Source organism: Pinus tabuliformis, chromosome 2_2, assembly GCF_031772625.1.
Source record: "Pinus tabuliformis cultivar Carrire ecotype Pingquan chromosome 2_2, CPIR1, whole genome shotgun sequence".
In the NCBI taxonomy this organism is placed as follows: domain Eukaryota; kingdom Viridiplantae; phylum Streptophyta; class Pinopsida; order Pinales; family Pinaceae; genus Pinus; species Pinus tabuliformis.
The window spans coordinates 943,071,231-943,096,585 of record NC_142300.1 but is presented as its reverse complement, the minus strand read 5'-3'; the positions used below and the strand labels follow the sequence as shown (position 1 = coordinate 943,096,585).

The window sequence follows — 25,355 nt, the reverse complement described above, 5'->3', positions numbered from 1 at the left end:
CATTTTGTATCACGATTGGCAGTAGCTGACCTTAGTTGATCATGGTTCACCATAGAGACCTTGACTATGTTATTCTATGTTTGACCACTGTGATTGATTGTATTTGATTATTAATATTAATTAATAATATTAAAAGGCGATTATGTTTGACCAAAGTTGAAGAGTGTCGACGTTGGATAAATTGCAATGTAATCTAACATTGTGATGATGTTTTTCATAAGGTGACAACATTTGTCACATTGTGATGTTTGATAGATTTTTATACCATTCTCACATTGCATTGTTACGTTGGATAAATTGTAATGTAATGTAACATTGCGACAAGGGTTCTAGCATTGCAACAATCTTTGTCAAATTATGAGGTTAGACAAACTTCTATATAATTTCGACATCACAATATTTTGTTTTTGTCAAGTTGTCTGAGTTCTCCATAGATTACATTAGGCTTAACCTATGGCTTGAGAAACCACAACCTAGGGGCATATAAGCCATCAAAATCACCACGGGATCACACATGGCCTGGGCCACACCAACCCTTAACATGGCTTGATTTTTTCCCATGGAGATTCGAATTAGTGACCTTCACATCACAAAGTGACTTAACATTATATCTCATCACCGTCTATTCTATGCCCCGTGGGCCCGACATTACAAATATCAATATCAATATCAATATCAATATCGATATCAATATTAATACCAATATTACTATTAATATTAATATTATTAGTCAAGTTTATTGAAATTAATATTGTTATTATTAAAAAAATTAAATCTTGATTGTGACCGATCAAGGAGAACCTTTGCTGACTAAGGTTGACAATATTTGAATTTGGTCAACCATGGTTGACTATAATTGAATATAGTTGAGTTATGTTAACCGAGGATGACTACAAGTGAACAAGGTTGAGTATTGTTAAATATGGTAAACATAGGGTTTCCGAAGTTTGATCATGATTGACTATTTAAATAGTGACCACAAAGGATGACTACGTTTGACTAATGTGGTTGACTATGTTTGACTATTAATATTAATCAATAATAATAGTAGGTGATTATTTTTTTCTGAAGTTGAAGAATGTTTTTTGTCAAACATAATCAAACATAGTCCACCACGCCCACGGGGCTTTGGATTGACGGTGAATGGGTGCGTTGTTAAGGCACTCCTTGCGATAGGTCACCGGTTCAAATCCCCGTGGGTACTTAGGTTAGTCTTAACTAGAAAAAAAAAACATAGTCCACCACATTGGTAAACCAAAGTGTTTTAAACCAAAATAATATCAATATTAATAGAAATTTTAATTAAACATTGACTATGGGTGTGCACAGTATAATGAGAGGTGAAAATCACCATGTTTAACAATTGTTTGACTATTGTTTAGCACAATTGACTATAGTTGTCCATGTTCACCATGTTTAAACACCACTCATTATGTTTTGAATATGAATGACTATGCTTGAAAATGGTTTGACTATGATTGACCAACGTTTGACCGTGGATTGACTATGATCAACAATAGTTGGATATGATTGACTATAGTTGACCGTGGTTTGAATATGTTTTGACTAATGTTGTCCATATTCTGACTATGGTTTGTTTGTTTTTTAGCGTGATTTAACTATGGTTACCATTGCAATGGTGGTTGTTGATAATTAACCATGAGTTGATTATGGCTAATGCTAGTCATCTAGTATAGGCCTCCATAGTTAATAGTTGGCCATAAGTTTTAAAACCAAAAAATAATGTCAATTGAGATAGATAGGAGACCATTAAAAACTATATTATTATTAAGATATTCTTAATATTAATGTGAATGATGCTATTTTCATTAATATTATCATTAATAATGATATGTATTAATATTAATGTTATCAAATATTATTAATAATATTATCGATAGCATTAATATTAATATAAAAATGAATTTTTACATAGATTATTATTATCACATTATTAATATATTTATATCATAATTAATAATTAATAATTAATACAATATTGTTATTATGTATAAAATTAGTAATGCAACATTATTATAATTTAAACTAATATTATTATTAATTCTAGTCTTATCAACATTTTTCTAAGAAAAATATTACTAATAAATAATATTACTAATAATTAATCATATTTTTATTAAATATTACTATACTAAATTATTATGGTTAACGTAAAATAATATTACTATATTATTGTTATACATAAAGTTCGTATTATTAATTAATATATAAATATTAATCTTATAAAAAAATTCAAAAAAATATTTATTTCATAAACTTCATAATTAATATATAAATATTAATCTTATAAAAAAATTCAAAAAAATATTTATTTCATAAACTTCATATTATTAATTAATATATATGTTAATCTTATTAAAAAAACCTAAAAAAATATTTCTAATAAATAATTTCAGTATTATATAATTATTATTAATATTATATAAATGTTAATATTAGGAAAAATTAATATTAAAAAATTAATAATAATAATGTTATTAATTATTACTATATTAATTTAATATTATTATAAACCTAAAATGTTATTATTATTAATATATTATTAAACGTAAACCTAATACTAATATCACCTCCGCCTAATATTAAAGTACCATATACTATATAATTTAGTAAAAGATTGACTTCACTTGTAAAAAATAATTTGCGTAACTTACGATGAGGGCGTTAACCCTAGCATTTACAATTTACTAATGTTGTGAATTATGAGATGTAAATGTAATATTCTATCAATGAAAAAGTAAATGTTCGTTCCAGTTTGATCCAACATTTCGTTAGTCCTTCCCAAATTCCTTAGTTGTTGTTCGAAGTGGAATAATGTGGCGAGGTGACAAAGTGAATAATGTGGCGAAGTGGAACTAAAACGCTAGTTTGAGTTATGTTACCAATGGGTATTACCAAACATATCCATTATAGTTTCACATTGACTTACCCTACCAAATAAGTACTAAAGATTTGCTAATTAATTATACCAACTTATATTAAATTCAGTAGTGAGCACTAAATTTTCAAGTTATTTACCTATTAAATGTATAAAAAAATTATTAACTTAATTGTTCATTTTAAGATCGTTTTTATTATCCACGCACAAATCAATATATCTTTTAAACCTCCAACTTTAACATATTTATTAGGGACAATTGATATGATTAATGTGAATTAAATTCTTTTGAAACCGAACCATTCTTATGATTATAGTTAAAAATAATTCTTTCCAAAATGACATTCTAAGAACATCTAGCATTATGAACTCTCTCCCACCATAGACCATATTGACTTTCCACAAACATAACATTAGTATCATACTTCAAATAAAAAAGCTTCTGGAAATTTTCAAGTGATTATAGTTATCAAGCCATAGTCTTCGAATAACATTTAGAGGAAATTGTATTTCATAATAAAAATTTATTATGACGTTAATCAGATTAATCGAGTTTAAATATATCTTTTAAGCTATAAGCCTTTGATAGTAAAGCATTTTTTAAACTTAATGCAACGAAAGACTCTTCAAATTTGAAGAAAATTATCTACGGTTTCCTGCCTTCATAGCTTCTTTCTCTAAGCTTCTCTGAATAAACTTTTCAATGCTGTGTAACCAAAATTGTTAAGTGCTCATTCATTAAACAATTATATACAACTGTAGACACACTGCCAATAAACTTTACGAGGAACCATCAAAACTGCATATTATTTGTCAACAAAATTTCTATGAAAGTGGTGGGTTCTCGTCCGAAGATCTCTTCAAATATTATTGAATATTAGTGTTCATTATATTAATAAAAGTTGTGATTTCTAAGAAAAATTTCTATGAAAATGGTCGGCTGAATTAGCTTCTTCATACTAGGTCATGGTGAAAGACAAAGAGTTACTAGGAAGAGTTTCTTCTGTCTCTTGCAACGGCTAGTCTATTTACTATGAATGTTCAAATTTTCACATTCACCATGTAATTTCCTAATTGGTAGGTACCTGAGAATTTTTAACATTGAGCGAGATCGTTAATATGAATGCTGTGGTTTTCACATTCGCTTTGTAATTTCCTAATTGGTCGGTACCTTAGAATTTTTAAGATAAAGCGATATCGTTTCTAGTCTTGTTGCAGGCGGAATCGAAATTTCACAGTAAACGGTCTAGAATTGTTATCACAACCTCAAATTTGATGTTACAGAGTAAATTGGGGTTACAACGCTGTTTGGGGTTGCCATTTCGGACTAAAGTCAAGTATTATAACATTACCTTTTTGCAAATCTAAACTGATTTTATCAAGAGTTAGCTAGTTGATAGAAATGGAGTCCAAAGCAATACTTCAGAGTTTGTGACATTATGATATCCAGGTCAAAAACTGTCGAGGCCTTACCAAAGTGTGCCTCATACAATTGATCTGGATTATTAGATTTCCCGATTGAGGAGTTATATCCATATTAAAGTGAAGGGATCCAAGTTGAATCCATAAATTTGCATTAGGACAAATATATTCAGATCCAAGACTATATCCGACTTGGAAGCAGGGTAATCGGGCCAAGGAATATCTGAATAAAAGAAAATTAATCTGGGTCAGTGCATATATCTAGGTTAAACAAAATATCTGGATTATTTGAAAAATTCTGGTGTGGACCTCGCAGAGTTTGGGAAGTGCGCCAAAAAGTTATGTGGCTTGACCCATATCCGAGTCTAAAGAGATCTCGGTTTGCTAGCAGAGAGCTTACCACTAGATTATTCGAACTTCAAATACTAGGTGGATAGTGCATTTTAAGCCCATTGAGTTTAGAGCTTAGAAATTTGGGGCTCCAATTTAATATAAATTTGGGTATTGTGCTGTGATATTTGGAATGAAGAAATGGTAAATTTGTGGTAGCGGAAGCATTTGTATCTATTGTTTGAGAGATTTATTTATTTTTTAATTTAGTTTGAGTAGATGTTTAAAATTTTTTCATGTTTTTTGAATTTTTTTTTAAATAAAAATAAAATATTATGTATATAAGAAAAACATTATATTCTATATTAAAAAAAGAAATGAATATATATAGATATGATTAGTTTTAATTAAAAACATTATAAAATATCAATTTCATTCTTATTCTTATTTTAACACGAAGGAAATATGGTAAAAATGTTTCAATCTTACTCTCAACCATAATAAAATATTTAGTTGACAACATAATTTTATATTAACTTTTCAAGGAGGTGAAGCAGTTAAAAGTAAAAAAAAGGTAATTTAACAAAAATCTTAAAACATTTCACTCTTACATTTAAAAACATCTCAATATATCAGTCTAGATTCATCTTAACTAAGGGATCAAATCTCTTGAGCTGCAAATCTATTTGTCTAGATTCACCTTAACTAAGGGATCAAATCTCTTGAGTTGCAAATCTATTTTTTGATTTGAGTGAAAATTTGAGGAAAAATGTATCTAGGTTGGTTTAATTATTAATATTTAATAATTATAAGTATTATTTTTTTCATATTTTTTAATGTAATTTCAGTGAGTCAAAATGTTCTAATTAATAATTAATTGACATTTTTATTTATATTTTTTATGTAATTTTAACAAATCAAAATGTTTAGATAACATGGCATAAAATGACATTACAACATATCTTTTATAATAGGTTGGTCAGTGTCTCTTGGGGCAACAATGTAATAAAATAAAATTTTAAAATATTTTGATTGAAATGAGAGATGGTTCTTGGGCATGTGGTATTGATGAGCCATGGTATTGACCTATGTTGTTGTAACAAAGCTTATTTACAAGTTAATAATATCCATGGTAGAGTTAAAGTAAATATCTATGGTTAAAAATATTGTTATTGTAAGTATTAAGTTTTTATGTGCTTACTAATAAAATTTAAATATGGTTACAAAATTATTATTTTAATTTATGTGGTAAAATGGATCTTAATTTGTAACTATTATTTCTATATTTAAGCTCAAAGGCTCTCTACATGTAAGAAATGTAGTGTAAGTAAACATTTGTAATGTCTAGCTCAATTGTAATCAATATATTTTTAATAATTAATATAGACGTGTTTGACATTACATGTGTGGATATTAGATGTGAGGTGAGAGAGGTTAGATATTTTTTAAATTCAATTTTTTTTTATATTGTAATTTTATTTTTTATTAATAAAATTACAAACAATTTTTTTAGGTAAAAGAAAATATAATATACATATCACATCAAAATATAGAACATATAAATAGTACTTACATTTCTTGAGTGGGCCTAATGGTTAAGAACATTGAAGGGGGTAGAGTATGTGTGCCTTCGTAGACTTAGCAGCCAAATCACTATGCAAAGGTGGGTCCCTTGTCCCACAAACAAGGGGGTCTCATACACAAATATTGTGTCTGGCTTGCCGCGACCTTAAAAATGGATATTATTATTACTATTACTACAAATTAATATTCATTTTATCATATAAATAAAAATAATGATTCCATACCATGGTCCAATATCATGACTTAACAATACTACAATGCCCAAAAATCATAACTTATTTCAAAATCAAATACATATATTTTTAATTTAATTTAGTTTTACAACATTTTTTAATTTAATCCAAAAGAAAAAATGTTATAATTACTTTTGAGGTATATCTAAACCGTCCATCCTCACAGCTACAAACAATATTCCATAGAGATTAAATCAAGGTTTTAATAAATTAAAAAGGAAATCTTTTATATATACATATGTGAAATTTATATGATATAAATAATATTATAAAGAATCAGGATAGATGCATCTTAACCAAGGATCCAAGAAAAGAGAGAAATCATAGTGAGTAACATGATATAGGAAAGATAGTGCATGATTCACAAACTTAGCTGTCTTTAGTGATAATTTTTAGAAGCTTTTCTGGTCTAATTTCTCTAAAACCCGTAGGAATTTATTGAAATCACAAGCTTGATGGGTAACCTTTGCATAATTAGTGATAATTTTTAGAAGATTTTCTAGTAGGTTTTTCTGGTCTAATTTCTCTAAAACCCGGTAGGAATTTATTAAAATCACAAGCTTGATGGGTAACCCTTGTGTAATTGAAGTGCTTTAGGGGTTTTTCAGGGTATTGAATCCATATATACATTATTTAAATAACACATATCATAATTTTGATTCTAGCACTGAAAGTCCAAAAAGTCACATTAATTTATTGAAATCACAAGCTTGATGGGTAACCCTTATATATATATACATTCTTTAAATAAAACAGATCAAGATTTCATATTCCGGCATGGGAAAGTCCAAAAAGTCACATTAAAGACAACTTGGATGTTAAACCTCTGTTTTGAGTGCAAACCTTGAGGAAATGTTTGCACCTCGAGAGATTTGTTCTCTCTCCGCACTTATAGATTTGGGGTTAATATGGATCTAATATTATATATATTTTAATGTGATAGAGGGTTTAGATATATCTCGAAAGTAATTCTAATATTTTTTCTTTTAGATTCAATTAAAAAAATGCTATAAAATCAAATTCGAATAAAATATTTATAAAATGTTTTCATTGTGAAACAAGAGATGGTTTTTGGGCATGTGGTATTGATGAGCCATGGTATTGGCCAATGTTATTGTAACAAATCATATTTAATAATATCTATGATAATGTGGGCCTGAATATCCATGGTTAAAAATATTGTTATATTGTAAGTTTATTATAAGTATTAAAATTTTATGTGCTTATTATACCTTCGACAAGAATTATACTGGCCCATGCTATTGTAAAAAATCATAATTAATAATATCTATGGTAATGAGGGAGTGAATATCCATGGTTCAAAATATTTTTATATTGTAAGTTTATTATAAATATTAAAGTTATTAAGTGCTTATTATATCTTCGGGAAGCATTACTTTGTTTTTTACCAAAAACATTAGGAGTGTTTCCATAGTTTAACATTTTTTATTAATATTTAAAATTATTTATGTATATTTTTTTATTTTGTAATGATTGTTATTGCACTACATAATGCCATGTAGATAACCGACTTGTTTTTCTAGCATAATTTTTAGATGCAGATGATTTTTAGATACTTTTAGATTTTTCGTTGTTAAGTTTCATAGGAAACCATAAATTAAAATTCTTCAAAATAGCTCATATCAATGTAAATAACATATTTACCATCCATTAAAAATTTTATAGGAACAAGATGTAAATAAATACACTTACGAGGAGTTGTTACTACCCACCATAATGATGTTTTCTACGCCATTTAATAAGCAATCAAAATTTGCTATCCATCAAAATTTATTCGAATCTTTACATCTTAATAGACCATTAATTTATCATTTTCATATAATAAAAAATAAATCTCATTAACTATTAGTTAATTGAAATGTAACTTAATTATTTTATAATATTTAAATTACTTTTATAATAAATATTATTAATTAACAAGTTCAAAATTAATAAATATTGTTAGTTAACAGGTTTAAAATTTTATTATGCTAATTAAATAACTTTATTCATATCATTAAACCAATATTTTTATTTAATATATATTAAAAATTGATAGACATATAAACAAATGTTTTTAACAAATAAATTAAAGTATTAACAAAATTATATAATTTTACTTAAAATCAATAAGAAATAGTAAAAAGTTATTAATAATAAATTTAAATGGTTATGAATTAACACAACTCCATTTTGAATATTTATATATATATTTTAAGGAATATATTCAACTTATCTTTTACAAATATATTTGGCAAGAACAAATACTATTTAAAATATATCTATCTATACTTTACATGGAAAATGTAAAACCGTATAGACAACTTTCTCCACAAAAATATTATCACACACTAAGACATTATTATTGTGGCTAGGTAGGATTGGATTCTCCACCGCCACAATCCTCAATTACAATTAACAAAATACCTCAATTTACTAATCAGTAAAACCTAAATCCACTCGATTCTAAACCTTAATATTAACTTGAATTCAATATTTTTACTTTAATTACACGGAAAGGCGTTCCCTCTAGGAAAAACTCCCCTCCCATACCACATGTGTCTTTGTATACCATTAATTTAAGTGTATACCATTCATTTAGGTGTTAAATGATAGAAATAACTTGGACCATTGGATTGATTCGATCGATATTCGTATTAGTCAGTTACAAAATGGCTCTGTCAGTTATGAAATGTTTTTGACTACAAGAGAAAGATCGAAGCAACCCTAGAATGGATGGCACTATTTTCACTGCCCCATGGCCTTGGGCCGCTCTATCGTCGTCACTAGGGGACTTCTTACGAACCAGGGATCCGACAAGTATGTCAATCCGACCAGTACGTCGTGCTCAAGAGCTGCGCCAGGGTTGTTTCACGGGATCTTTATGGCAATGCGAACTTGGTAATTCACTGAATCGATCGTGTTCTTCATGATGGAAAAGATGAGGTTCTTTCAAATATTGTGACGCATGAGGCCAAAAAGGGTAAGAAACTGCACAAGAAATTAGGAAGAAAGGCATAAAAAATGGTCTGTGACTGCTGTGCCATGAGTCCCATAGTCCCTTGGTGGTTTCTTCTTGGGCACTGGTGGAGGATTTTCATATGTTACGAGGTTCGAATCACGGGTGGGGTAGTTAAAACAATTCGAATAAGTCTCGCATCACAAGGTGGGCAACGCAGGTGCTGGAATCGGATCCCTGTTTTAATTAATAGATGTTGGTGTGTTTTGACGTGTTGGAATCGACTCTTGTGCTCGACTACATTAGAACAAATGACACAGCATCTGCAACACCGAATTTTGGTATTCCAGGCTTCAAGATTTCAGAGGGATTCATGGATATGCCACCATTTGATTTAGAAGCCTTGCCTTCTGAGGATGATATTATAAAGATCAAGATGAAGAAAAATAATTAATCATTTTGAGTGACTATCATATATTTTATATTAGTATGTTGTTTGTTTGCTTCGTATTGTGTCATTTTGACATTTGTATTATTTGTGAATTCAAGTATTGGATCAATAACTTCAGCAGAGAGTAGTTATTGATGCACCGTAGAAGAGTGTAACAACAACAACTTCAAATCTTCTTGTATTGTGTTTTACAGAATGGGGTTCCAATCTTCATTGCAGCATGGCTGATTGGTGTTGAATGTTTTTATTGCTGTAATGGAATATAATGGAAATTTAATGTTGTGTCTCTCCACAAACAGTTACAATTTATTTGTTGTAATGTAATTTTGAAACATTGGTATGAGATTAATTGCTCATTCAAGAAAGTAGTCTTCAGAATTTGGGAATTCATTACCGCCAGAAACCCACAACAAACCTGCATGAAAGACTTCTTTGTCCTATAGAACCTATACATCAAACATGCATGCAAACAAAGAGACCGAATCCCCTTTATGTTTCTATTCCTCATTACACGTTGGTTGCGTGAGACTACAAATATATATACGCATCAACTTTTGCAGATATTTATTTTTGTACCCATTTACTGATCAATTGCAGCAGAAATGGGTTACAGGGTTACCGTGGAAAGGTTTGTGTGTATAATTCTTGCTACTGTGCTGTCTGCTCATCATCAGTTTGTGTTGGGTGAGTTTGACTAAATGGGTTACAAGTTTATTGTTGAAAGGTTTTTGTGTATAATTCTTGCTAATGTGTTTGTTGAGTTTGATTACAAAAATGATGCTTTGCATAAATCTATTTTGTTTATGGAGACCCAATGTTCAAGAAAACTATCCAACAGTAGCAACATGATAAGGTGGAGAGGAGATTCTTATCTTTCAAATGGACAAATCCAAAAGGTAATAATTGTCACATACCCCGGTAACCTCGCATGTAAAAGTAGGGAGTTAGAATTTTTTATACAAATTACCTACAAGTAATTATCAAATTCACAACTCCACAATTCCTCATTAACCATTAGATATTATGTTCATTAGTACATCAAGTAAATTGAAATATAAGACAGTAAGTTGCATAACCATTGCATAACCTTTAACCACCACTATGGTAGTGTAATAACATAAACTGTCTCATGAATCCTTGCATCCATTTCTTGATATCCTTAACCATATTAAATAATCATGTACTAGGACATTATGGTTATCACATCAAATAAAGAAACATCATCATCAAGGATTCAACGTCATCCAACTGACACAAAAGGAAATCACACCAATCACACCATTGAACACTGATATACCCTGGAAACCCCGTAGGGTGAAAACCAACAAACGTTTAATCTTATTATTAAACGCTCGTGAGGGTTTTCACCCCTCACTCAATGGATTATAAGGGATTCCATCCCTTAACCATTGTTATAAAATCATTACAATGAATTATCATTAAGTCGTCACATAACTAGCTAAAATCTAATACAGTTTCCATGAAACTCTTTACTTACATACCGCCACATGCAACATTCCTTGTGGCATGATTGTTCTAGCAATGTACGATCCCGCAACTTGTACTCATCTGCATGGACCATTAATCCTTTTCATGCCACAACATTAAACATCACTTTTCTTTGGGTCCATTCGCCATCGTTTCCTGTCAATGTTATCATCAACCAGCTTTGGCAACAAGATCAGATACCATATTAATCAATCAATAATCGACCTTTAAAAGAGATCTTTTAACATCTACTCATATGCATGAGCAAGCATGACATACTACTCAAGTAAATATTGTTTTACCTTCACAATGTTTATTCACACTAATGTATAATTCTCTTTAAGAGATCTAACCCATTAGTTCTACTAACATGCATAACACATTTGTTATATCTTCATACATGTAACAAACTATTGTTTCTATGCTTAAGCACATATGTTCTTTCACACAGTTATTTTTCGAAAACTCAACATAGTTTCTCTATCATACAAAGAGCATAACTCTTATATCACAACGACTATTCTTTGTGCATACATTAGCTTATCATAATAGCACTTCTTTAAAGTATGCAACACATATTCCCTTCACTAGAATACTACCATCATTTCATGTAACAAATCACATACTTCATTCTTAAGGAAGTCATTATAACCCCATTTCTTTATCTTCCTATATGTAAGTTTCTCATGCTTTCCTTTCAAGAAATTATTATAGATTCCATCTTTATGCATAAAAATTCAGGAAACAATAACATGGTTAATTTAACCTTTTATGCACTAAAATCAAGAAAACCACACAACTCATCTAACAAGACAAACTTCTCAAAAGATTATTATTTTCAAGAAAGTTAACATAATCACTTTCTCTATGTACACACAAAATCGTACTTCCACAATCACAATAGCTACCCTTATGTGCATGCAACATGTGTTATTCTTAACACAATTACTCTTACTTCAATGCACATATTCTTTTCATGAAACAAGTATGGATTCATTAAAATACTTTCTTTACCAAGAAAACATATAAATTATTCAATCTTTTACCACATGCATTAACCTATTTTCTTTACCAAGAAAACATATAAAAATAATCATCTTTTACCGCATGCATTAACATGTTTTCTTCACCAAGAAAACATATAAAATATTTAATCTTTTACCTCTTGCATTAACATGTTTTCTCCACCAAGAAAGCATATAAAATATTTAATCTTTTACCGCATGCATTAACATGTTTTCTCTACCAAGAAAACATATTAAATATTCAGTATTTTACTGCATGCACTAACATATTATCTTTACCAAGAAAGCATACAAAATAATCATTCTTTTACTGCATGCATTAACATATTTTCTTACCAATAAAACATATAAAATAACCATTCTTTTACTGCATGCACTAAAATTCTTTCTCTATAAACAATGCAGTTACTTATCTTATCCTTGGCAGCCTCCTTGCCTCCATCACCTCTATTCTGGGAGCTGAACCAGTGAATCAATTTGGTGTAGCCAAGAGAAGAACCCAACAAGGGTTTGAATAGCAGCAGCAACCCGAAACGCATTTAGAAGATACAACTCTCCCCTCGGCGGTTCCATTTATAAACCTAAATTAACTGCATAAAAAAACAACCAAACGCATGCATTGCTTAACATATGAATGAGTGCAAAAACACACGAGCAACCAAAGCAAAGAAGAGCACTAGCAGACTTCTCGCTCATTATGCCCGCGAAACTTCTCCTATCATCAATTTCGGCCCTTGAATGTCATTCCATTGCTATGCCCGTCCGCAGAACCATAAAATACATGGTCACAAGATCATCAATGAGATAATCGTGTGTTTCATTTGGGCCTGACAGCGACAGCGGATGGAGAGGCTGGGTTCCTTACTTCTCCAACTCTTGTAGCTGTTTCAAGAAATCAAGTAAACTTGATGGGACTTGCTGATTCGGTGCAATACGCTCAGTGTCAACAAGAGTTCAAATATAGGGTCGCGCCACTGAAACATTATTTGTTTCATCCCATGCGCCCTCCCCACTACCAGATCCAAATTTTACAGCCAAACATTTCCCCGTGGAGTTGGTGTAACGAGCAACACCGTTTCACCGCACTTCCTAGTTATGTTAACCCCTTTTTTGTAGGATCCAATGTTTTTCTATCAGAAAACAAGCTGCCCCTGTCTCGAATGAAGGTATGAACTCCAAAAACATATACAAGCTTCCACCTACCGCATTCAAAACCAAACCCGTAACCCGCTTTCTTCCCTTGTTTCTTGCTTGGGATTCCCATTTAGTTTCATAACTACCAAGAATTAGTTTTTGAACTAATTTGTAACTCTTTGATTTTACAATGAGTTACTTTGTTATTTACAAGAGGAATATTACATACTCCCCCCTTAACAAGAATACCGTCCTCGGTGTTCATCTGTCACTGGAACTTTAGATTTTATTCATGGTATAACCATCTAAACCACACAAAATGTGATTCTTCCTCTTTTAAAATCAAAGATTTAATTCCAAGAAATGACAACAAACAAAATAGTAATGTTAAATCTGAGAAATATCGATAGCCATAAGCATTTATAACTGCAAAATATGCAAGTTCTAATTGCCACCACTTAGCCCTTATTCAAATTCAAAAACCAAACTCTATGGATTTTATCACCGGACTGACTAGAATAAAGAAGAATCATGATTCCATTATGGTGGTGGTAGACAAGTTGAGTAAAGCAGCACATTTTATACCTGTGCAATCCACTTACAGGGCTGCACAGATCGCTCATATTTTTATGCAGAATGTGTTCAAATTACATGGACTTCCGAAGACGATAATTTCAGATCGTGACGTGAAATTTACGTCGGCCTTTTGGAGAACGTTATTTGCAGAATTGGGGACTCAGCTGAACTTCAGTACAACATATCACCCCCAGACCGACGGACAAACAGAGCGAGTGAACCAAGTGGTAGAGGACATGTTGAGAGCCTATGTAATGCAGCAACCAATGCAGTGGGAGGAGTATTTGCACCTGGTTGAATTTGCATACAACAATGGGTATCATACCTCGACGCAAATGAGTCCCTTTGAGGTCCTATACGGTCGAAAATGCTGTACACCCTCAAGCTGGGGTGGACCTGAAGACAAACTAAGATTAGGGCCGGAAATGCTTAAGGAAATGGAAGATATGGTGAAAAGGGTGCGCTCTAATTTGAAAGCTGCTCAGGACAGGCAAAAGAGTTTTGCTGACCGAAAGAGGAGGTTCAAGGAATACCAAGTTGGTGACCATGTTTATATCAGGATTCAAGCCAAAAAGAGTACACTGCAATGGAGTGGGTGTGCCAAGTTGGCACCCCGATATTGTGGACCATTCCAAGTTTTGGCAAGAATCGGGCCGGTGGCTTACCAGCTCGCCCTGCCAAGTCACATCTGGGTTCACAATGTCTTCCATGTTTCTGTGTTGAAAAAATATGTTTATGACCCTAAACATGTGATCAGATGGCAGGACATTCAGGTGGGAAATTTTTTTTACAATAGACCTGTCTAAAAGTTCACTTTTAAAGGAACTAACTTGGAACGTTGCATGTTGCAGGTCGAACCGGAAGGAGAAGTCTTGGTCGAGCCACTGAGCATCCTCGACCGGAGAGAAGTACAGCTGCGGAAACGAGCTATTACCCAAGTTAAAGTGCAGTGGCGGCACTTTGGGCCTGATGAGGCCACTTGGGAAGATGAAGAGCTCATGAGAAAGGCTCACCCAGGGCTGTTCTTAGACAGCGGACATCGAGACGATGTCCAATTTCAGGGGGGGAAGATGTAATACCCCAGGAAAAATGTAAATATTTGAATTCACTGTGGTTAAAACCGAATATGACATTATTAAGTGTTTTTGAATTTAACAGCACTAAATATGACATTATTAAAGTATGTTGGAATTTAACAGCATTGTTATTATTATTAATATTATTTTTAATATGATGGAAAAAGGATCTTTGAAAATGCTGGCAACTCCTGAGAGGGAAGTTGGAGGAAACGGTTGCAGTGAACTGCAACCCTAACCACCTCCTCTAACTGGGGAAGGTTCCCGGAGGTTGGTCTGGGCTGGAAGGATAGGCAGACAAAAAAAAAGAAAAGAGACTCCAAGAGAAGGGAGGTGGCTATGTCTGGTAAAGATCAGATAGCCTTGCTCGAGGTGCGAGCAGCTTGCTGAGATTGAGGTCTGGCAAGAAGCAAGGGGGGAGATTCTGGTCCTGGAGGACGAATCTCGTGGTTGGGCGGATGATAAAAGACAAACCCTGTTTTGGGTTGGTTGAACTTTTTATACAGGAGAAGGATTTATATACAGTTTCAGAAATTTCAGTTCTCATTCCTCCAGGTTATTGCCGGAAAAACGACATTTCAATCAGAGGAACACCAGGTATGAGGCAGTTCTCTTGTACTGATATTAATAGATAGCTTGTAAGGGTAGTTTAATTCCTGTTCCTGTTATAATATCTGGAAACCTGCTAGAGAAAAACCTAGTGGCAGAACTGTACATGGGTTTGTTGTTCCTGTTCTTAAATTTGAAGGAGACTCTGTTCTTATTCACAAAGAGAACTGTTCTTTAATTTACAAAAGAAACTCCATATACTCAGGGAGTCGATATGAGTGGAACTATCAGGAAACTTTTTTATAGAGAAAGATAACAACGAAACAGGCATATTTAACTGCATATATATATATAACTGCATAAAATAGCAGAGACTGCGTTGTACAAATAAACGAAAGAAAGAAAAACAGATATACATAATAGCTTGAAAATCAGAGAGTATAACAGTTAGTGCTCTCTGTCCAGTTCTCTTTAAATTTTCAATAATATGGAAAACAAGGAATGGATTCTTTAGTGGAAACTTGAAACCCTAAACAAGTAATTCCATTTGCATCCAATCCACCAACACATCAGACAAGAACTGTTAGGATACATTGGTCTCAGGTTGGGATGAACATTTTAATTATGTTGTAGACAGAACTGTGACCATTGCATGTGCGTATCATGTTGTAGACAGAACATTGGACACGCATGCAAACATATATCTACATAGACGACCGAACACGTGAGGGTCGATATATTCATTAGACACAAGCTAGTAATAAACTATGATGATAAGAACCAGCCAGGTTGTATAAGGACCCTTGAAACTTTACAAGTATAACCTGTAGCAAAAATTTACGCAAGCAATCTTGCCCAAGTTCGACAACATGACGAGTAGGGGGTTATTCTTTCCTATAACATAAAGAGTAGGGGGTTATTCTTTCTATCCCGGGAAATAATGCAACATGTTCAACATAAATTGCAACTGATAAAACAAAAACTTAAATTCGTTATACAAATAATATGGAATCTCGCACAGCAAGGAAATAAACCAACTAGACTGCAAGTATATATATATAAATCGCTGTGCAACCCCATGTTTACATAGATAACAATCAAAGGAAATAAGGGCAATATCTGTAGCTTAACAATCACCAAACGATAGAGTGCTCAAACGAAATTTAGGGTTATACATTAACTGAAGGGGGAGCAGCGTGCTAACGCTCAACCCGGCAGCCATAAACCTCACAGTGCATGTACAGGAAAATTTATATTGGTCATAAACCACATAACCCCAAACCGAGGCGATAAATGGCGTAATAAATTTACAAGGCCTCTGTACAGGCTAATATGATACAGTATGTTGCAATGAGACTAAAATGTAATGAAAATTCTGAAATGTATGCTTGCAGATGAAACCCTTTACTGGGCTGTAGACTGTAGGGTATGTCCCTAGAGGAGCAGAGCCGAACGAAAGGAAAACCTCTCAAGTAGGGACGGATAACCCGACCTGGCAAGGAAACATTCAGACAGTCATTGGAATTTAACAAGCAAGCCTTCCACCCTGGCTCCAAATGACAGAGGCGTAGAGGAACGGACTTACCTGTGCGGATTTGCACATCCATGCCTGAGAGGGGCTGAACTAACTACCACCAATGACAGTGTAGCATCATTAAGGGGAATCGAACCTGCAATACAAAACCCAATAGGTGAATAATAGCAGTTAAGGTTATCGGAGCATATAGGGTGAAAATGAAGCTGGAGAAAAATAATAGCAAGGGAAAACAAATTCACCCAACCTGTAGGGAGGATCCCCGCCAAATCTCTGTTGGAAGATCACTGGTAGAAGGTAAGAGATGCCGCAGGCCGGCTAACTCTCGAATAACAGAGCTCCCCCGAGAACCAAACCAAATGAACCAAATGAGCTTCAACCCCGGTGGTAAGAAACTGATAGAATGTAAGGAGCAAGGCTAGCCGTCCGATGAGATAGGCGGAGTTTCCACCCTCGATCAGTTTAGGAATCCCAAGGAGGGCCATATCGTGGCGGGTTCAAACGCTTGACAGTACCATGGAGTTATGTCTCAGGGATAACGTTGAGCCAATCCCAAGGTGATGGCTGAAGTGTTCAGTTCTGAGTGCATTCCCAATTAATTACAGTACAGAAGGCGCTGTCACAATGTACCTCCCCTCATTAAGAGCAAAACTAGACCCTGTATGTAGCGGGGAGGCATAGTAAATGTTAAGTCAATTAAACCGCGGGGTAAAACCTTTAAATTATAGCGAAAAAAAAAATCTTGCTTTTGGCTGGCTGTGGGGACGTGACATATCATTTTGGTATTTCCATCCGTTCTTGAATTCTTTAGAAATGTTGTTTCCCAAATGTTTGAGAAGTGTTGTTAATCACCCAAAATGAGAAAATAACGAGGTCGATCTTATCAATGCATAATGTTGTTTCCTGAATGTTTTAGAAGTGTTGTTAATCATACCCAAAACGGCAAAATAACGACGTTGATCTTATCAATGCGAAAATAACGAGGGTATCTATTTTGGTAATGGAGATAGCTCACCCACAACTTCTTATTTAGATCAAACAATTTATTTCTTAGAATTGATCTCTAGGATCTCTGAGGGCCATCAAATTTTAGGTTATTTTGGAAATATATAATTTACATAGGGATGCCGCATGCCCCAAAACCCACCCAAAATGTGAATTCTTCCTACAATGTTATGAGTTTGCAACAGCTTGATTTCTATCAACATTCTCTGTCCATATAAATTAGGAATTGATTATTTGGTCCAGATCTTCAAGAAGTCTGGAAAGATACAATGATGTTCAACATGGCTTTTACTGTGTATTTATGCAGGTGGATTTGGTGGGCGGTTACTACGACGCTGGGGATAATGTGAAGCATGGGATTCCCATGGCATTCACTGTTACCATGTTGGCATGGGGAGCCCTTCAGTACATAGATGAACTTGCAGTAGCGGGAGAGTTGGAGAATGTTAGGGATGTCATTAAGTGGGTAATTGACTATTTCATCAAAGCAAGTGCCACCGAAAACCAGTAGCGGGAGAGTTGGAGAATGTTAGGGATGCCATTAAGTGGGTAATTGACTATTTCATCAACGAGTGAGTTGGAGAATGTTAGGGATGCCATTAAGTGGGTAATTGACTATTTCATCAAAGCAAGCGCCACCGAAAACCAATTGTGGGTTCAGGTGAATTAATTACTATGCCAACTAAATTTACTCAAGGATCACAACAAATGGGTAAAATTAATTATGAAATTAGTCCAAAAAAAGTTCTACTGGTTTTATTTTTAGGTGGGAGATCCAATTGCAAACCATAACAGTTGGGAGAATCTAGACAGAATAAACACTCTAAGGACTTTGTAAAAAATAGATACATCCACTCACGAGATACAAATTGCGGCAAAGACTGATGCAACACTGGCTGCTTCCCCATCGTCTTTACAACCATTGACAAACCTTATTCCATTCTCTTGCTCAAAAGAGCTAATTTGATATAAGATTATACCTCTTCTAAAATCATCTTTACTCATTTAAAATAGTATGTGATTGCATATTTTAGAGATTTTAGAATTTGATGGTTATACTTAGTACAACTCTTTCGTTTTGCTCACCAATACCGCGAAACCTATGATGGAGAATGCCCTCCTTATTGCTCTCTCTTGGGATATGATATATCTTTCCCTAACATTATAAATAAAATTCTTTTTCACTTCACACCATTATTTATTTAAATGGCAGAGTGAGTAATTTCATGACCTCTTCTTATTATTCCTCTACCAACTGGCATGCAGGACGAGCTTGCATGGGCAGCGGTGTGGCTATTTTTGTAATTGTAATGAGTATGAGTTCAATTGGAATCTCAAATGTGCAGGAGTTCAAATCCACCTGTCTAGCATAATTCCATATCCACATAAACATATTAATCACCCAATGTTCAATTTAGAAAAAGTTTAAGACTGATCACTTGACCTTCAACTGACCACATCATCATAAAACTAATAATCCTGGCAGTTATATTTCTCCAGAGAAACCAACCTAAAAGTTTACAGAGGCCTCTACTAACCGGCATGCCATACGAGCTTGCACTGGCAGTGGTGAACCAACCTAGAAGTTTACATAGGCCTCTACTAACCGGCATGCAGGACAATCTTGCATTGGCAGTGGTGTGGCTATTTAGAGTAACTGGATTTCCATATTATACCAAATACATACTCCATTAGAATGTTTGTACTTTCTATGAGTATGAGTTTAATTGGAATCTCAAAGCAGCGGTGTGGCTATATAGAGCAACTGGATTGCCATATTATACCAAATACATACTCCACCAAAATTTTTGTACTTCCAATGAGTATGAGTTCAATTGGGATCTCAAATGTGCAGGAGTTCAAATCCACCTGTCTAGTGTAAGTCCATATTCACATAAACATATGAATCACCAAATGTTCAATTTAGAAAAAGTTTAAGACTGACCACTTGACCCTCAACTGACCACATCTTCATAAAAATTAATAAACCTGGCAGCTATATCTCTCCGGAGAAACCAACCTGGAAGTTTTCAGAGGCCAAGCAGAAGTGTTCCTCTGCTCAGTTCTTCCACAAAGTCCTCAATTCAAAAATTCCATCACAAAGTCCTTTAATTAAAAATTCCATCACACTAGGTAATTGAAAGTTTCTCCCTCTTATCTTATGCTCCAGACTTTCAAAATTAAGCTCATTAACAGTGTTTGTATCTGTTTCACTTGTACAGGAGGTTTGTTGTTTGTCAGAGATGGTGCAAATACACAATATGGTACATGCATGTCATTCCATTAAGCTCCTTAACAGTGATTGTATCTATTTCACTTGGACATGAGGGTTATTTTTCAGAGATGGTGAAAATACACAATATGGTACATGCACATCATTCCTCATCATTCCTCGTGTCACTCTATAGTTACTTACTCTCAAGATATAAGCAATACCTGCAATGTGGCGATCAAACATATGAACCAAGCATTCTTATTGCATTTTCCAAACAACAAGTACACATACATATTATAATTTTTTAAGTGTTGCAAAATATTTAATTAACCATCTATCACACTTGTATATCCATTCCAGCTTTCTCAGAGTATAAGAGATTCAGAGTTAAATAAATTTGATTTTTTGTTTTTTCATATCATAATTTGAAAAAGCAAGCAAAGTAGTAGCTAACAAATCCACTTTGTATATGTAAATTATAGTTAGATTACATTTTGGGCAAGAATCTTGCTGGGGTTAATGCTACTCTTTCCTGTGCTACTGTCTTAGGGCGTTTCTTTTGAAACATTTGGTGCAATTGCTAGTTTAGCTATATTTAAACTAAACTATAGGTACTAGTACTATGTAACACTTGTTAATTGCTACTATTATATGTTATATATTTTAATGTGATATGGATATTATGATTTTATTTTCGCTAAAAAGTTATTTGTAATTTTATTATTTAACACAAAATTACAAATTAACAAATTGAATTTTATTATTTTATTACTTTTAACTTTTTCCTCACACTACAACATCTCCACTCTATATTCTTTTTAACCTTTTTTATTTATTTAATTGAGCAGACATGTAGTATTTACAAATGCTTTTCTTCTTATAAATTGAACATATTAATGTAAATTCAATCTATTGAGTCACATGTAAAAATGTTTAGATACTTTCTTGAATAAACTATTTAATTATGCATGTTAATATATCTATATATATATATATATATATAAACTTGATCATAATAAAATGTTTTAATGGGAAAAAAATTGAAAGCAAAAAATTTCAATTACTTAATAGAAATAAAATGTATAATTCATTTATTTCCTAATATAAAATTGATATGTGATATTTATAAATAACACTAGATTCAATATGAATTATAGATTAAATATTTAGATATGCAATAATTCATATTTCAAAATATATTAATACTAACCAAAAAACAATTTAATATAAAAATGTAATCTAATAATAATCATAATAATATATATATATATATATATATATATATATATATAATCTCAAAAAAAAAAAAAACCGTATATTTCCATACATGTAATAATTTCAATAAACCATATAAATTTATATTTATGAGCACAACCTCCAAAGATTTGCATCACTAAATTTCACCTGATAAACCATAATAGGTTTTTTTTATAGAAAATTGATCATCACTATATTTAACTCTAACTCTATGTAGATATCATTGCCTTAAAACTACTTCGTCCTTTTTTTCCTTGCAATATATGTGCTAAAAGAGGAGCCACTGGCATATCGAGTGAACAACCAACCTAGACTCCCCATTCTCTACATCTTTTTCACTTATAAAAATTTGCGGTTACAAGAGTGCCCATGAACCATGATACTGCCCATGAACCATGATACCTCTCATTGATATTGTGCGTTGCGAGAATCCGATAGGCATATGTTTAATTAAAAACAAAACTTTGCCAGCTCCACTTCACTAATCCAGATTTCGTCCATTTTAATTATTTTTTCAAGATGTGATAGAATTGTAAGCTTTAACTATACAATTAACATAAAACTTTGACAACTTCATTTCACTAATCCACATTTCGTCCATTTAAAGAATTGATAAAATTGCAAGTTTTAACTATGCAATTTTTACAACACAAGTGTTCAAAAGAACCTCATCCATTTATACATTCAAAACTCCAACTTTAAAAATAAAAATTGCATATATGTAAAGAATCAAATCCTATAATACATCAATGCCAATATTGTTTTTGAATTTAATATTTGTCTTTTTATTTAATGATCAATTTACTTTTATTTTTAAATTAATGTGTTGAAATGCCCTTCTCAACACCAGAAAAACAATATTTTTATGAAAGTAGTTAAAAAACATAAATTCTGGTGACCTTTTATTTATAACTCTCTTTTATTGGATTGCCTTTCGTGAATTTTATATGTTTTTAAACTATGAACACTGGGATTGAGGATATTTATTACGCTATTCTCAACTCAATCATTTCTCAACTCCCACCCACCTTCCTGTCAGTGATATTTCCCCAACTCCCACCTACTTCCTGTCATTGATATTTCCCCAGAACCTTATGTAAACATTCATTTAGTATTTGAGGCAATTAGGCCATGCTCATTTCCATATCGACTTTCCTGTGTATGATGTTCCGTGTTAGCCTTACGTAAGCATTCATTTTTAATCTCACGCAACTCTGCCAGGTACCATGTATCAGTGCAAAAAAACCCTACGTTATCGAAGAGTGAGGTCCCACATAAATTATTATGCCAAACTTCACTGCAACCACGTGTTGTGCAATAATAGTCTTCGAGTTCATCCACATGCAGCACATTTTCTCCTATAAATCCTGCTCCTTCCCTTCATAACCTTCAACCTGAATCGCTGTAACCTAGTTGAAATATTGTGATATCGATTTCTTCTGTGAGGATTCTCTAATTGTGCCAATGGCTCACGTTGAATCTGAGATCAGGAAGGAAAATGCCATCGTAGTTAGAGGAGACGAAGCTTTGAAGATAGTCATGGATATGATGGAATTGTATTGCCTCCCTGGCCATCTCATGGCAATGAAAGATGTGTTGGAGGCAGGAATAGTGGAGGAGACGGGTCAAGTTTGGATAAAGCAGAAGAGTGAGTGTAAACACCACTACAAGAAAGCCGACAAACATGTCAAAGTCTCAGCGAATGTGACGTGTAAAGTAGAGAAGTACAAGGTCAAGAACATCAAGGGTGTGATGGCTAGGGATATGATGTTATGGGTTCCCATTTGTGAAATGGAGGTTGACAAGAGAAATCCTGGCAAGATACATTTCAGAAGCATTGGTGGCCTCACCAGGACTTTCCCGGTTGAATACTTTGCCAGAGGGGAGTAGGATTACTAGAATTCATTTTCCAATGTTGCCCTATCGTTGTTGTGCTTTAATATCTGCTGTAATTTGTTTTATGTGGTCAGTGTTATTGGATGAAGTAGGATTTTGTATTGCATTTACTTTCAAAATTCTGATGGTGTTATGTAATGCTGCTGTTTGTGCGCTCTGTAATCTGAACTACTCATCATTTGTTTATTGAATTCACGCACTCTGGTTGAAGTATGCACTATATTTGCAACTGAATAATGTCAAAATCTCATTGTTTATATTCCTTGCAAGAGGTGCTAATCCTCCTGTTCAATAAATGTTGACTTTCAACTTTTGTAAGCTTATAGCTATCACACTATCGGTATAGATACACCCATGCAAACACTATCGTAATTTATTAGCTATGTTATCCAATAACTCGAAAAAACACAGCCATGTAACCACTCACATAATTTATGTTAACCCAACCTAGATCTATGTATGGGGGAACAGTCATTGTATATTTTGATATAATTATAATAACGCTTTACAGTGAACATTGATCCTTTCAGATGAATCACCTGCTCCGGACAAAAGTGTGTCTGTATATTTATCATTGTCTCGCTCGGAGAGAGAGACTACCTTCTAGTTTTGTATATTTCTTGGGTTTGAAAGACGACTAATGCTCTAAGAATTACGTAACCGTGCACAGTGTTATAAAATCAGTGATACTTGTGAAATTGATTTGATTCTAATAAATATTAGTGAAAGGAATATGTAGTAATCCTTAATAATTTTCATATAGTTTTTTCAATAATTTTTGGGTGGTTATTACAGTAAATAAGTAAACATATAGAGATAAATATAAGCATAGCGTTGTTAGTTATTTAGTTAGGTTTATGTGGAAGTTTTTACAATTTGAATTAACCTTCACGAGCCATGATAATTTGTGAAACTGGATTTATCAAGTATATCATTAAAAATGGAAAATTAATACTTTTATCCAAATTTTTGGAATGTATAAAAACATTATTTAAAATATAATATAATTATTTTAAAATATTGATTATATGAATTTCATTATATTAATATGTAACTATAATATATGTTAAATATTTAATAATATTTTAATGAAAATATTATGAGTGTAGGAATTATTATATATTATTTGTATGTGAGAATTCTATTTGTATGTGAGAACTCTATTTGTATAGAATATAGTACATGCATATACATAGGTTGCATAAGTTGATAACTTTTTCTTTACTATTAGGGAATTGTGACATTATTTATAGTTTTAAAAGTTATTTAAAAGATATATTTATATTTAAATTTATTAGATATAAAATGATTAGGACTATTAGAATTAGGGATTTGGTTAGTTAATAAGTTATTATTAAATAATAAAAATGATCATTTTTTCCCTGAGTAGCCAAACAATAAATTGGTTTAGCATCAATCAATTTGTTGTTATGTTGGAGTATGTAGCACTATCCAATTATGAAATTTATTTTTTCAACCAAAGTTTAATTATGTTATGAGTAGTTTCTAATCCAAGGTCTTTTTGACCTTTGTTCCAAATTGCATGTCCCTTTGAATGATAAACAAGTTCCTCTCAATAAGAAGATACCTTGAATGGAGTGTGTGAGAGTTAATGTTCTCATATACTATCTTTCAAAAAATTTATTTTTTTAGGTATTTATATTTATTAATAAGGTTTGTATAATTTCAATTAAATGTCTTAGAATATTTTTAGTAGTAGTC

General features: G+C 32.5%; 1 protein-coding gene across 1 annotated transcript; it reads left to right on the top strand.

Moving 5' to 3' along the window:
* The first annotated feature begins 23,201 nt into the window (after nucleotides 1–23,201).
* LOC149196285 (uncharacterized) lies at nucleotides 23,202–23,627 on the top strand. The gene has a single exon (XM_089403724.1). It carries the CDS (start codon nucleotides 23,202–23,204, stop codon nucleotides 23,625–23,627), a length of 426 nt encoding a protein of 141 aa, XP_089259850.1.
* Nucleotides 23,628–25,355: the final 1,728 nt, after the last annotated feature.